Source organism: Ostrea edulis, chromosome 4 (genome assembly GCF_947568905.1).
Source record: "Ostrea edulis chromosome 4, xbOstEdul1.1, whole genome shotgun sequence".
Taxonomy (NCBI): domain Eukaryota; kingdom Metazoa; phylum Mollusca; class Bivalvia; order Ostreida; family Ostreidae; genus Ostrea; species Ostrea edulis.
Window position 1 is genome coordinate 22,987,743 of NC_079167.1, and position 15,966 is coordinate 23,003,708.

Genomic DNA, 15,966 nt, shown 5'->3' on the forward strand with positions numbered 1-15,966 from the left:
TGTTTCTGGCAACTCATGATGCTGTATATAATCATAACACAGATGGATGAAATCCATTGTGTTTCGTTATATAAGGCTTTCTCTGGTTTTTCTATCACTGTCATGGCTTGTTGAATTTCTAACAGTCTTCAGTTATGGCCGCAAGTGCACCTGGTTAAATCAAAACATGCAAGGTCTATAATATTTGAAATTCCATTTACTGACAAACTAATTCCCTCATTTCGTAAATATCAGTTATCAATAATATGTTAGGAGCTCAGTATTCACTTCGCACCATCAGGAGTGCAAACTTCAAAGCCATTATCGTGTTTCATTTTTAGAAAAATTGTTATTTGTCATGTCTTTTTTATTATTATTTTATTTATATGCTAACAAACAATCGAAATTTTTTTACTTCTTTATTTGATAGCAAAAACACTTCGATCGATTATAGTGAACTAACCAGTTATTCAATAATTTATTATTTCCAACTCGTTCTTCCTTGGTTGTACATAGCGCTGTTTTGAGGCGAACGATTTTCGTCTAGGTCATCCTTCGGCTCAAAAAGGTATGGTTGCGTCTCTAATTCGACATCATAACATTTAATTATTTCTGAATCCGATGAAATTACGCTTGAATCACTACATAAATTTCTGTTGGTCTCTATATCTTTCATACAATATTCCATGTACGATTCCGTTGTGACGTCACAGCTGAATAGCCTCGTTTTCGGTCGTTTCTATTTTTGCTTGATTGCATTTTGAAAGCAGGTTAAAAATAGCCACTTTATAAGATCGATAACTCTGTTATTTCTGCACCGATTTTGATGCGGTTTTTGTTACGCTCAACTCAGTAAAGAAAATTCTTTTTAAACACAATTAAATACAATTTCATTGCATAGGCCCTTTAACAATTTTTGTTTAGGTGCTAATTACTTACTGGGCAATGGTTTGTATAAACTTTGAGGTATAGAGAAGATTTTGAATGTGATAATGGAATGTTGCTATATAGATATGAGAAGTTGATGATGGAGAAGCTGAAATCACCCCGTTCTTCATAGAATTGAATTGTTAGTTTGCAGTTTATATTTATTTTCAATAAAATATCTAACTACGAAGCAGATGTGGAACACTCTGTTGTGTCTTTTATTTCGAGTTTACAGGGATATATCGAATGGACATATGAATGAAAATGATCATTGTTAAAAGATAAAACGTCGTCGATATATCTGAATGTCAAGTAAGAGATTTCTTCTCAAGTAGAAGCTTTTGAATAAACTCTGTTTCATAAGAATATAAAAACAGGTCAGATAACAAAGCAGCACAGTTCGTGCCCATGGGAATATAATGTTTTTATAAAATTTAATTAGAAAAACCTTCCTACGGTATTTATATATCTTAACTGCTTTGACACGTAAGAGCTTATTTTGTGTATGATCGGGTTTTAAATCGAGAATCAAACAAGTTGATGTTACAGGAGTTTCACCAGTCTCGTTTAAAGTCAGCATTTCACAAATTCTGTGGTCGTTATAATGATATGGTTTGTCAATACCACCTATCATTGGGTCAGATGGTGTCTGCAGTGTTGCAAAATGGTTGTTAGGCCGTTCTTGGCACTGGTTTGACCACGGATTCCTCTGTTTACCTTATCAAGACATAAGGCTCACTTCGTGTGTGACTGGTCGACAGGGTACCCTAGGCACCTATGATATGTCCAAGGGTCAGTGTTTGCCCGACTTTTTGTTTTGTATTTCTTGTGGGAGTTATGAGATTGATCACTATTCCTTGTTTTCACCTTTCATCAAAGAGTACTTGTAATATTTTTATTTACCTTTTAAGTATACAGTTTTTTCCCACTTGTAGAAGTGTCCGTATTCATATACTTTATAGATAGCTTAGCGTGTTGGGGATATGGCTTGTTACATGGGACGCGTCAAAAATACACTCATCGCTCCACAATATTTCGTTATCAGTTTGTGAAATATAGGTTAGACCAAGTGCTTGACGTATCTGGGTGCATATAGCAGTGTCCTTTGTCACAAGTACTGTCATAACCTCATGCGATGTCTAAAGTTGAACATAATATATCATGAGCTATTCTTCATGTAATTGAATTTCGATGTTGACATTGTCCGTTTGCTTAGACAGCCATCATCATTAGAATTAAAGGTGTACCTAATTAGCCAGTCATCATCACATGAAGTTCTGAAGTTAAGAAACATCAAATTTGTTTGCAGGTATGTTCCTCTGATATATGAATACACTGTAACAAAACAAAAATAATGGCTAATACAAGTTAACTGTATTTTAAATATTGAGTCAGCTAACATTAATTTTAAGCATGCAGACATATATTTGAGTAACACAATCAATTACAGTATTATTTTAGCCTATCATGCTGCAATTTCTACGAACCAAGAGATTGCAGTGAATATCATGCTTCTTGTTGAAGTAAAAGTTAATCTGTAGAAGATATCTATATTGTGTGATTTTATGTTAGATATCAAATGACGAAATAATAGATGTTAGAACATGTTGATCTATAAAATATCAATTCATAGCAAAATTCAACAAAACTTTTATTAAATATTTTCATGTAAACCTCATTACAATATTGTTAAATCTTCCAAAAATCCTTTTCTATCAATCATACCTTTGTATTTGACCTTTGTATTTGGGAGAGGGCCTACATAGGCTATGCCTGTTGCCCAATCCTGTTGAGTTTCTCAATAAAATATGTTTAAATAAAAAATAATAAATGTTCTATACATCTCATTCGCTCTTTCTATCAATTTGGTTTGGAGATGATCCTTAATACAAAAGAACTGTTTCCGTTAATTCTCGAAGCATGATTTTGACACACCGTGCTTGTAAATGTTTTAACGCGAGAAATAAATCCTTCGATAAAAATTATCCTCTTACCCATGAATACAAGGGTTTTGACAGTCTCGTTTAAAGTCAACATTTCGCAAATTTTATGGTCGTTTTCCAATACAATGCCATTGGGTCAAATGCTGCCCGACGTGTTTCATACCAATTGCTGGTCCTTTCTTTATTCATTGAATTTGACTAAAGATTACTCGTTTACCTGATCAAGATATAGGGCTCACAGCGGGCGTGATCGGTTGAAAGGGGATGCTTACTTTCCTAGACACGTAATCTCACCTCTGGTCCATGCTTGTTCAACTCTTAATTTCTATTCCTTTTAGGAGTTATAAGAGTGATCACTGTTCGTTATCCTCACCCTTTTATTTCAAATATTTTAATGAATTCATTTGCTTGATATTTTTTTTCCAAACAGAGCACCTATTCTTATAAAAGTTTAAATTAATTTACTAACAATATAGGGGAATATTTTGTCATATTATCACAATTGTCCCCTAATTGTGTTGGGCTTTTTGTAAACCTTATCTTCAATTCAGTAAATAAATGAATTTTCTCAGTGAAGGACAACACGAAAACCTACCACAAAAACAATTGATTGAAATTTGGATCCGCTACAACAGATGGAGGCATCAGAAAGATATTAAAGACATTACACAAGGAAGTTCCTTAACGTGTGTCCCGTAGACGTGTTGCATCAATGCTTTCCCACTCCCAGCCAAGATAAATAACACTATCGGTTGTCAGTAAGATACAAGCACTAACTCACGGTCACCTATTTAAAATATTCTTCAACATCGTATAGTAAGCTAGCATGAAATATAATAATATAGCTAGCATCTTCCAAGATCACTCAATATGGAAATTTAACGTCTGCAGCCAACACGCAGAATATATAAACCTTGCCAAATTGACCAAACAGGTTTTACATGTTCTATAGCTAAATATAGAATTAAAAACAACTCAGTGATTAGACAGATTTCTCATAAAAATAAGAAAAAATGACAACTTGTACAAATCGAAGTAGTCGACAAATTTATAATACAAATATCAACATTGGTACAATATTGTGACATTTTTTTAAAATACGAAAATAAGGATATTAAATCCTTATTTTCGTAAGAAGATACCATATCTAATTACAGAATTTAAATCCATGCATTTTTTAAAACAGTGTCCTATGTAAAATTGCAAATATTTCAGTGCTGAGAAAACTAGTAGATAACTCGGAAGATATAAGTGTGGGGATATCAATTCTTGAATCATCAGTTGGGACGTGTCCAAAATACACACTTCACTTATCAAGAAGATCAATATTTTTTACTACTTATACCTTTTAGTTAGTAATCAGTTTTTAATATATCGGTCAGACCGAGGACTTGACATACTTTTATACATGTATATACATGTAGTAGTGCCCTTCATAATCAACACCGTTATCATTGATCTTGTTAAGTTAAAGAGTACGTGGAATATACTATTCCATCAGATGAACTTGACAATTTTGACGACATGTATAATTACCCACTTAAAGTATTGAATTTTAATAGTGAAAAGGTAAAGATAAACTGTTATTAATCTCGTAAATCCCATCAAATTTGCAAAATTTAGAGCAGGACAAACAGGTCTTCTGGAAATACCAGAGGTGGGATGAGATGCCTAGAAGGAGTTAGCATTCCCTGTTGACTTCTCACACCCGCCGTGAGCCCAATATCTTGATCAGGTAAACGGAACAATCCCTAGTCAGTATGTACAGAACAGTCTAGCAATTGGTCTAAAACATCCCAGATGACTTCCAAGTCAATGAAAGCTTGCATTCGCAAACTGAATCGTTAATCAAATGATAAGTATTAGCGTACAAATGACAATGTTATTAGGAATGGAAAACGTTTACAAAAAATTGAAAAATTTCCGCACATAAATAAAGTACTTTCACAATCAATCAAATGAGAAGTAGTTTTTGTACTTAAACGAGATGTTTCCGTAAAGAGATGAATACTTGTCATAATCAAATACAAAGTTTTAGTTTTAGCGCATGAATAACAATATGTCGATGCCTGATAGTCTCTGGATGATAAATGGAACGAAGGACTTTTCCAGGCCAAAGGTCAACAGATATTTCTCGCAACAACATTTCTATCTGAATACTAAATGCTAAGTTTCTACAGACATCTTAAACAAATTGCGCGTTCTTGAATTCCTTTTTAATATACTTTTAGTTTTCTCCAAAGTCACCTTTTAAAAATCTCGCCATTGAAACCTACACAAGGTACAGTTTATCTATCAAAGAAGGTCAGATATCTATCCGTATATAAAAATGTGCATTTTAATTCACTCTTATATTTTGTTTGTCAAACAAGAAATTTGTTCGAATGAGTCGCTAAATTCTAGAAAAGCCTTTATACATGTATTACTATCAAAGAACTGTATCTGCGTTTGTGCAATTAACACCCGTAACAACATAAGTCGGGGTTGGTATCTTCTTTTTAATTCAATAAGCTCCTATTTATGGAGAGGTGGTGGTGGGTAAACGGTGTCCCTTCCTGAAGCAAACGAACTTTGTATTTTCTCCCCTACGATTCTTTTTAATAGAATATGGCAAAACGTTATGATTTTTTTCATTTGGTTATATTGGAGTTTTAAAAGACTTGGCTATATCGGAGCCGTTACGGTTATTATATGTTTCTAGATATGTACAGATGAATTCCAAATGATTTCTTTAGAAAGGTTTATTTTTAGATTCCAAAACGTTCATTGTGTTTAATTACAACGGCACGATGTCGGCTGAACGAAAATGTGTTCATGGAACTCCAGCAGACTATCTGTGTTTGTACCACAAAGAGCCAATATGTCCAAAGTGTAGATTTGTTGAAGAGCATTCATCTTGTCCAACGGACACTCTAGAAATAACGGACGAGTTTCCAGCACCGGGTACCGAAAGAGGAAACTGTTACGATCGGTGTATTGAAAATTATAGGAGCGCCCGCCATCTTCAAATCAAATGCTGTGATCTACAGCAAAAGTCACCAGTACACCAGAGAGACAGTCTGGATACACTCTTCAAGGAGTTTAAATCGAAAGTGAATATTTTACAAGAAGAAACAGAAAAATGCATTGATGAAACTAAAACAAATTGTATGAGGAAATATGCCTCCATACAATCTGATTCTGGTAATGTTTTAACAGAAGTTGGAAAGCACATGAAAGCGCTTTGCGAGAACACACAAGATATTACGCACATTTATCGTCTAACGGAGGAGTACAAGGAAGTTATAGACGCGAAAATAAAGGAACTCGATCAATGTGACTTAAACTATTTGCTAACAGTAAACCTCGCTCGATTGTTTGACCCGGACCGGATTGTCACGATCCAACAGGCAATACTGAGCAGTCAGCTGATCGACAGCATTTACCCGCCGGAAGTTCGTCCTAAACTTAAGCTCACACGAACACTGGACCCCAGACTACCTTCTGAGAAGAAGGCATATATTTCAGGTTGTACTATACTCAAGGACGGTGTCATTGCAATTGTTGACATGCGAAACGCTTCTATTAAACTATTCGCAGCAAATGGTTTGTTTAAAGACCAAGTTAAGGTAGACAGTCCTCCGTTTGATATCGCAGAAAATGACCAAGGTCTCTGTGTGTCACAACCAGATTTATGGCAAATTCTTATCATTACTACTACTTCTGGTTATACACAGAAAAAAAGGGGCATCATAAAAACCAGGGGCAAGTGTTTTGGGGTTGAATACGGAGGACAAAGATTAGTTGTGTCCTGCCATTTATCTGGATTCATGTATCAGTTTATAGGATCTCAGACTTGGCAGTTTTGTGTGTATGGAAACAATAACACACTTCTGCAAGTCATTGAAAAAGACAGATTGGGCAGATCGTTTTATATGAGTGAGGGGTACTTTAACTTCTGTCCATTCCGAGATCAGATCCTGTTTTTAGCCAATGACGGAAAAGTCGAACAATTCCATATTACAATACCATCAAGCTTAAAGGAACTAGGACATCTTAGATCGAAGGAAGGTGAGGAGATAACGTCGTTGACTTCATGTGGAAGTACAATCATCACGTGCCACACAAGTTTTTTTCTTTCTTATTGGCCTAGTATGTCCACACTCCGTCTTCAGAGTTCAATTTCAACCGCAACTAGTGAAGCAGACTTTAACACGAGGTGCCCAGGTCCCATGTGCTGCGATTTAAGGTCAAAGATCCTCGTAGTTTGCCAGGGGTACCAAAGATTTAGAGATCACAGCAATACTGTGTTTATTTATAATGTATAACCTTCAATAAACATATAGCATATTTGATTCTGATAAAATTCGGCCAGATCGGGTATACCTGGCGACGCACTAAGTATCAAGTGACCCAACTAAAGTGCACTAATGAAAATGTGACTTTCTATCGTATAAGCATTATTTGAATTGTATATCTATTATATATAATGTACATTGATTTCCCTGATGTCCACAATTGTATCATATATTTCCTAAACTGATGAAATTAAAACTTTTGTCATTTCAACCAGCTTTTCATGATTTAATGCTGTTTAACAAAAGTATGTGATTTCTATATGTATACCTCTGTTTATGTATGCCTAACTTCTTTAAAGAGACAGAAACGCATATACATTGTATTGTCTTTCGTTATTGATCAAATTAAACTATATTAAGTTGCAATTGATACAGTTATTTTACTTTGAATCAATTATAGTGCAAGCGAGTCCCCTAAGAATAATACATGTTGTAAGCAATATCAGCTTATAAGAAAAGTTGCAGCCTATCTAAAAGTTTATAGTGACATGTATCAACAAAGTTTTGTTTCAAATTGAGTGAAAAAGTTACAAAATTGTTCCATTTTGCATATGGCTAGTTCTAGGGGAGTTTGTCTCTTACATTTGACTAGAGGGCTGGGGGCGTCTCTATAGATGTATATCAAAGTTTCAAAGTATATCAAGAGTTTCGAATGGGAAAAGAAACAACAATTCGCTCTTTCATAAAAATACACATTTAGAGAATAGGTATATGATATAGATATATATATCACATGCACTGATATTCCGGCGTCAGTCTGATTAAAATAAGACGCCATACTCATTATCATATCGTTGATACGATAATGAGTATGGGGTCTGATTTTAATCAGACTGCTCCAGCGTGTAGAGTATAGAAACTGTTTTGTTATTTGTGTTACATGAAAATATGGTGATGAACAGTAAGCAATCTCATAGCTCCTATAAGGAATACAAAATCAAGAGTTGGTCAAACACGGACCCCTGCATATACCAGAGATGGGATCAGGTGTCTGGGAGGTATAAGCATACCCTTGTTACAACGCACTCTGAAAAATTACATATTTTGAAAACAAATTTCAAAGTGCGTTAAATTAGCGACCAAGTCAACGCACTTTGAAAAAATATATAATTTTTCAAAGTGAAAGGTGAAGATAACGAACAATGATCAATCTCATAACTCCTATAAGCAATACAAAATAAAATGTTGGGCAAACAGTGACCCATGGACACACAAGAGGTGGGATCAGGTGCCTAGGAGGAGTAAATATCCCCTGTCGACCGGTCACACCCGCCGTGAGCCCTATATCCTGATCAGGTAAACGGAGTTATCCACAGTCAAATTCAGTGTGCCAAGAACGGCCTTACAATCGGTATGAAACAAGTCAGACAGCATTTGACCCAATGATAGGTTGTATTGACGAACTAGATCGTCATAACGACCATAGAATTTGCGAAATGCTTACTTCAGTCGATACACTTGAAACCCCTGTACCATCAACTTGTTTGTCAGTAGCCTGCCTCGATTTAAAAACTGACTATACGCAGAACAAGCTCTTGCGTATCGAATCATTTGAGAGATATAAACACCATATGCTGGTGATAATGGAATATTGCTACATAATATGGGAAGTTAACGATGGAGAAGCTGAAATCATCCCGTTTGCCATACAGTTGTGTTGTCAGTTTGCCGTTAATGTCTACTTTATATCGTTGATATCGACCATGTTAACGCACTTTGCAAAAATCAAATTTTGCACGGCTCGGTCGATTTTCTTGAAGCTTTCAAAAATGATAGATAAATATCTGAATCCTAATATTTGATGATAATGTCACTTCTGGATCTGAGATTTAGACGTTTTGTGGATTTGGGTAAATTATAAGGGCCTGGTTTTACGAGAGCCTTACAATGATTGGATTGTTCGTCCCTCCGACCGTCCGTCCGATTTCATTTGTCTTGAACAATATCCATTTCCCTTGACCAAAGCTTTACCCATAGATTGCACATAGGTAGAAGGTGTGCAGTGACCTTGATCCAATTTCCTAGATCAAAGGTCACTGTAGATAAACCTATCTGTGTAAGATTTTTGTCTCGAGCATATTTTATCTACCCTTGGTTCAGTCAGGCTCAAACTTCACACATAGAGTGCTTATGGGTGAAGGATATGCAGTGGTCATGAATAAATTTTCTAGATCAAGGGTCAAAGGTGAACAAAGTTCTCTGTGTAAATTCTTTGTCTAGAGCATATTCCTCTCCCCTTGGCTTTACCAGACTCAAACTTCACCCATGCAATGATGATTTATACATTGTAGAAAATTTGACTAGTCCACAAGGAAATAACGTGAATAAAAGGTGAAGATAAGAAACAGTGATCAATCTCATAACTCCGCTAAACAATACAAACTAGAGAGTTGGGCAAACACGAACCCCTGAATATACCAAAGGTGGAATCAGGTGCCTAGGAAGAGTCAGCATCCCCTATTGGTCGGTTACATCCGCCGTGAGCCCTATATCTTGATCAGGGAAACGGAGTTATCCATAGTCAAAATCAGTGTGCGAAGAACGACCTAACAATCGGTATGAAACAAGTCAGACGGCATTTGACCCAATGATAGGTGATATTGGCAAACTTAAAAAAAAATTAACGACCACAGAATTTGCGAAATGCTGATTTTAAAGGAGACTGTTTCAAACCCTGTTCCATCAACTTGTTTGTCAGTAGCTATCTCGATTCAAAACTAATCATACGCAGAACAAGCTCTTGCGTATCGAATCGGTTGAGAGATATAACACATTATGCAGGTGATAATGGAACATTGCTACATAAATATTGGAGGTTGACGATGGAGAAGCTGAAATCATCCCGTTTATCATAAAGTTGAGTTGTTAGTTTGCAGTTAATTTCTATTTTCAATAAGATATCTAAGCATGAAGGAGAAGTGGACGACTATGTGGTGTCTTTTATTTCGAGTTCACGGGGATATATTGAATTGAAATATGACTGAAAATTATTATTGTTGAGAAATAGATAAAACGTCGTCGATATATCTAAATGCCGCAATGAAGGCCACAGCAAGAGATTTGTTCTTTTTGCGTAGAAGTTTTTGAATGAAACAAAATATGAAAAATGTTATATCTATTATGCATGAGTCTAAAGATTATGTTGTCTTATATTGAATTTACAAATGCAATGTTCCTAGCTCGAATTTCCTCCATTGTTTATATTTCATAATGTCCATATTCAACAGTTTGAACATGTAAAAAATAATTTCGAAGATATGATATTGGCGTTTGTTTAGTAAGAGAATGTTTAGTTAGAATGTAAATACTTGTTATTTGTATAGTTGTTTCAGTTCTTACGGCGATATTATTGTTATGACAATAAAGTCCGTTAACTATATGCCAGTTGTCTTGTGGGAAAACATTGGGAGCATCATAAGAGGTGCGAAATACTGCTACCATAAGATTTTTGATATCGGGGAGACAAGACGCTACTTAACAAATGATGCTTACAAAAACCTGATGAAAGTCTTTGTAACATCTAAACTTGATTATGGAAAATGTCGGTCAGGCTACAACGGGTGAAGAATACGGCTGCTCGTCTAGTTACGAGGTTGCCGAAACGGGAACACATATTTCCGATTCTGGCGGAAGTCCATCGGCTTCCAATCCATTACCGACCCCAATTCAAGATTTTGACCTACACATATTATTCCTTCCACGCATCTGCGCCGCCGTACATCGCAAGTCTTTTAAATGAATACAAGCCAAGTTGCCATTTCGGTCAGAATCGAAGTCGTGACTTGTGGTGCCAAGGATCAGAACGAAAAAATACGGACAACGCCAATTCAGGTGGACTGCAGCAAATCTCTGGAATGACCTTCCAGATAATATCAAGAAGTCAACATGTCTTGAAATTTAAGAAAAACGTCTTAAAACTCATTTTCATCAATTAGCTTTTTAGATTGTAACATGTATAAACTGTGACTTATTTTTTAATTATCAAATACACAAAAAAACTTAGCTATAGATCTTGATTATAGTGTTTCAGATATAAGATCTTTTGTTATACTGTTATTTAATTTCATTTAATTGTGTTTTATTGTTGCATTCCTTTTCTTACCCTTGTAAAGCGCTTTAAATAATTTGTTTTATATAAGACGCTACATAAATTTTATTATCATCATTATTATTAATTATAATAGGAATGAAATCCCGTTGCCAATTGAAGACCTAGGCTCTCTGAAGTTAGGACCTTTAAAATGAGTGATTTCATGTCCTCATTTTCAACTATATCAACATCACCAGTAATAACATGTCCAGCTGCACTATTGTTAAGAGAAGACGAAGAACAGGAAGACGAGGGTGGATTAAGTATAAGATGGTATAAATCTAGGCACTGCAAAGTTTGTTTGTAATTAAAAGGTTTGGATGCAATGGCAAAAGTATTTTTGTAAGAAATACATGTTGTAGACTTGAACATGAAATATGTTGGAATACAAGACTGAACTTTTTTATGACGAAGAAAGTTGCTTATGTTGACGACATCGATTATTTTGTTAGTAAATTTGAGTTTAAGGATATGACTTTATGATTCGGAAGGAATATCATCTAAAATCCGCGGTGTTTTAAAGAGCCCGTAATGGACAACGTCCATAAACATAGAGTTCAGTCTATATTCTGGTGTTGAAAAGTATGGACTAGCTTTGTCTTCTTCAAATAACCCCTTCTGTGGACTTTAACTCGACAAATAGCAATATCGACGACGTTTTATATATTAACAAAATCATTTTTATTCATATGTCCATTCGATATATCCCTGTGAACTCGAGATAAAGACACCACAAAGTCTTTCACATCTGCTTCGTACTGAGATATTTTATTGAAAATGGATATTAACAGCAAACTAACTACTCAACTTCATGACAAACGAGATGATTTCAGTTTCTCCATTGTCAGCTTCCCATATTTATGTAACAATCTTCCATTTTCACCTGCATATGATATGATGTTTATATCTCTCAACTGATTAATACCCAAGAGCTTGTTCTGTGTATGGTCAGTTTTTAAATCGAGGCAGGCTACTGACAAACAAGGTGATAAAAGGTGATACTATAGGGGTTTCAACAGTCTCCTCTAAAGTCAGCATTTCGCAAATTCAATGGTCATTATAATGATCTATTTACCAAAATAGCATATCCTTGGGTCAAATGTTGTCTGACATGTCTAAAAAAGATATTTGGGCAAACACGGACCCCTGGACACACCAGAGGAAATGTGTACGAGCTTGTCACAGACAAGGCGTCATGGACTGTTGATAATACTGTATACCTTTCATGTGAATAATACAAAAATTGAGTACATAAACAAAGTTTGTCTTTATTTTGTCTATACCCTCCGATCGTCCTGTTACAGGAACTTTGTGTGTGTCCAGGAACTGTGTGTGTCCAAGAACTGTGTGTATCCAGGAACTTTGTGTGTCCAGGAACTGTGTCTAAAACTGAAGGACGGTTTTGAAGAATTTCATATTTTGAAAGGGCAGTTGGAGTATAAGTACGATTACCAAAAGTGGAATTGGTATCAAGTTCGTTTAAAATACAATTGTAATAATGGCCTTTACAAACAAAGACATTGTTGTTACGAGCTTTGTCAGCTGGAATCAAAACACATTCCTTATGTAACCTATCTAATTCTTTTATCACTTCTGGTTTACTAAACGCAGGAGGATGAACGTGTTTAATGCTGGATGTTAATATTCCTCTTACACTTTTAATCTTATCTGACAATGTATCAAGTTCTTCTTTTTCGTATTTATTCCATCGCCTGCCATAATCTTCGACATAATTCACGATAGAGATGAAGCTCTGTCACCAATTGAAAGACCGGAGTTCTGTATATTTCTCTGTATTGACGACCTTTTAAAATAATTGATTTGAGGTCCTCATTTTCAACAATATCAACCAGTCATGACATGTCTAGCTAGACTATAGCTATAGTGACCTGTTTCTATATTCATATAAAGCAGAATGTATTAAAAAAACCTCTATGTGAGAAGAAAAATCTCTTACTGTGGCCTTCAATTCGACATTTAGATATATCGACGACGTTTAGTCTATTAACAATAACTTTCATTCATGTGTCGATTCAATATATCCCTGTGAGCTCGAAATAAAAGACACCATAGAGTCGTCCACTTCTGCTTCATACTTAGATATTGTATTGAAAGTAGACATTAACAGCAAACTGATAACTCAACTGTATGAAAAACGAGACTATTTCAGCTTCTCCATCGTCAACCTCCCATATTTATACAGCAATATTCTATTATCACCTGCATACGGTGTTTATATCTCTCAACTGATTTGATAGGCAAGAGCTTAGTGTGCAGATGGTGAGTTTTTAAATCAAGGCAATTTACTGACAAACAAGTTGATGGTACAGGGGTTTCAACAGTCTCGATTAAAGTCAGCATTTTGCAAATATCGATTCTATATATCCCTGTGAGCTCGAAATAAAAGACACCATAGAGTCATCCACTTCTGCTTCATACTTAGCTATTTTATTGAAAGTAAACATTGACGGCAAACTGACAACTCAACTGTATGACAAACGGGATAATTTGAGCTTCTCCATCCTCAACTTCTCATATTTATGTAGCAATATTCCATTATCACCTGCATATGGTATTTATATCTCTTAACTAATTGGATACGCAAGAACTTGTTCAGCGTATAGACAGTTTTTAAATCGAGGAAAGCTACTGATGGTACAGGGATTTCAACAGTCTCGATTGGAGTAAGCATTTCGCAAATTCTATGGTCGTTATAACGATCTAGTTTGCCAATACAACCTATCATTGGGTCAAATGCTGTCTGACGTGTTTCATACCGATTGTTAGGCCGTTCTTCACAAACTGATATTGACTACGAATAACTCCGTTTCCCTGATCAAGATATAGGGCTTACGGCGAGTGTGGCCGGTCGAGAGGGGATGCTTCCTCCTCCTAGGCACCTGATCCCACCTCTTGTGTGTCCAGGGGTCCGTGTTTGCCCAACTATGTATTTTTTATTTTGCTTATGGGAGTTATGAGATTGATTACTGTTCGTTATCTTCACCTTTCATTCCAGAAGTGGTGTATACAAAATGTGGATTCTAAAATATTGTACAGGACTTTTAGTAAATTTGAAATCGCTAAAGAACATCAAAACGTATGAATTTTCAACACTTTACACGACCATTCCTCACAATCAATTAAAGACTAGAATTTTTGGCATCAAAGACAGTTGCTTCTACAACAGAAATGAAAAAATGGAAATATTCCTATCTAGTTATTAGTCATCCAAAAAATAACTTTGTTAAATACCACTCTGATTCCATACACAAGACACCGCCACAGTGGTCCTAAGGTAGAGTGTTCGCCCCGCATGCTGAAGGTTAGGGTTCGAATTCCGTCCGCGACAGACCTAAGTCGTTATAAAGAGGTAGTGCCAGTTCGATCGTTAAATGCTCGGCATTAGGTGTCAATATCACGGGTCCTTGGAGATAACCTTAAAAATGGATGTCTCGTGTCACAATAGGTGTGGCACGCTAAAGAATCGTCACTGCTTAATGGCCGTAAGCACCGAGCATAGGCTTAAATTTGAAGCCCTTCACCGGTATTGAGAGTGAAAAATAATCGAGGTGGTGACGTTAAACAAAATGAAATCAATCAATTCATACACAAGGACTCTGAAGTTGAAATAAAAATATGCTGGAGTCCATAATTGACGATATCTTCGTGATCTTTGATGATCAGGTCTTCCAACAGTCTGTTGGAATTCCCAGAGACACGAATTGTGCTCCTTTGTTTGCTGACCTGTTTTTATATTCTGATGAAGCAGAATTTATTCAAAAACTTTTACGTGAGAGGAAAAGATCTCTAGCTGTGACCTTCAATGTGACGTTTAGATATATTAACGACGTCCAATGTATTTACAATAATCATTTTCATTCACATGTCGATTCGGAAAAAAACCTGTGAACACGAAATAAAAGACATCACAGAGTCGTCGTACACTTCTACTTCATACTTAGATATTTTATTGAAAATAGATATTAACTTTCAATTAACAACTCAACTTTTAAGATAAACGGGATCATTTCAGTTTCTTCATCGTCAACTTCCCATATTTATGTTGCAACATTCAATTATCACCTGCATATGATGTTTATATATACATGTATATCTCAACTGATTTCACACGCAAGAGCTTGTTCTGCTTATGGTCAGTTTTTAAATCGAGGCAAGCTACTGACAAACAATTTGATGGTACAGGGGTTTCAACAGTCTCGATTAAAGTCAGCATTTTGCAAATTCTATGGTCGTTATAACGATCTAGTTTGCCAATACAACCTATCATTGGGTCAAATGCTGTCTGACGTGTTTCATACCGATTGTTAGGCCGTTCTTTGCACACTAATTTTGACTACGGATAACTCCGTTTCCCTGATCAAGATATAGGGCTCACGGCGGGTGTGACCGGTCAACAGGGGATGCTTCCTCCTCCTAGGCACCTGATCTCACCTCTTGTGTGTTCAGGGGTCCGTGTTTGCCCAACTCTCTATGTTGTATTGCTTATAGGAGTTATAAGATTGCTTGCTGTTCGTTTTCTTCACCTGTCATGTATATGTATTTATAAAGGACATTGAATGTTGATGAAGCAATGAGTGCATATTTCAAACCCAGAAAGTAAGTTTTTCAATTTATACTATTAAAAGTGTTTGCTTTACATCCCCATGAGAATGTTTCACTCATGTTGAGA

The 15,966-nt window shown here is 35.8% G+C and overlaps 1 protein-coding gene across 4 annotated transcripts; it reads left to right on the forward strand.

Moving 5' to 3' along the window:
• The first annotated feature begins 1,988 nt into the window (after positions 1-1,988).
• Positions 1,989-7,552, forward strand: LOC125670779 (uncharacterized). Of its 4 annotated transcripts, none has more exons than XM_056162263.1 (2): positions 1,989-2,215; positions 3,422-7,552. In XM_056162263.1, exon 2 carries the CDS (start codon positions 5,639-5,641, stop codon positions 7,154-7,156), a length of 1,518 nt encoding a protein of 505 aa, XP_056018238.1. In that variant the 5' UTR covers positions 1,989-2,215; positions 3,422-5,638; the 3' UTR covers positions 7,157-7,552. The 4 variants fall into 4 exon arrangements, with proteins under 4 accessions (XP_056018238.1, XP_056018237.1, XP_056018239.1 ...); XM_056162262.1 differs by having other exon boundaries at positions 1,995-2,215; positions 5,601-7,552; XM_056162264.1 differs by having other exon boundaries at positions 1,997-2,215; positions 5,589-7,552.
• Positions 7,553-15,966: the final 8,414 nt, after the last annotated feature.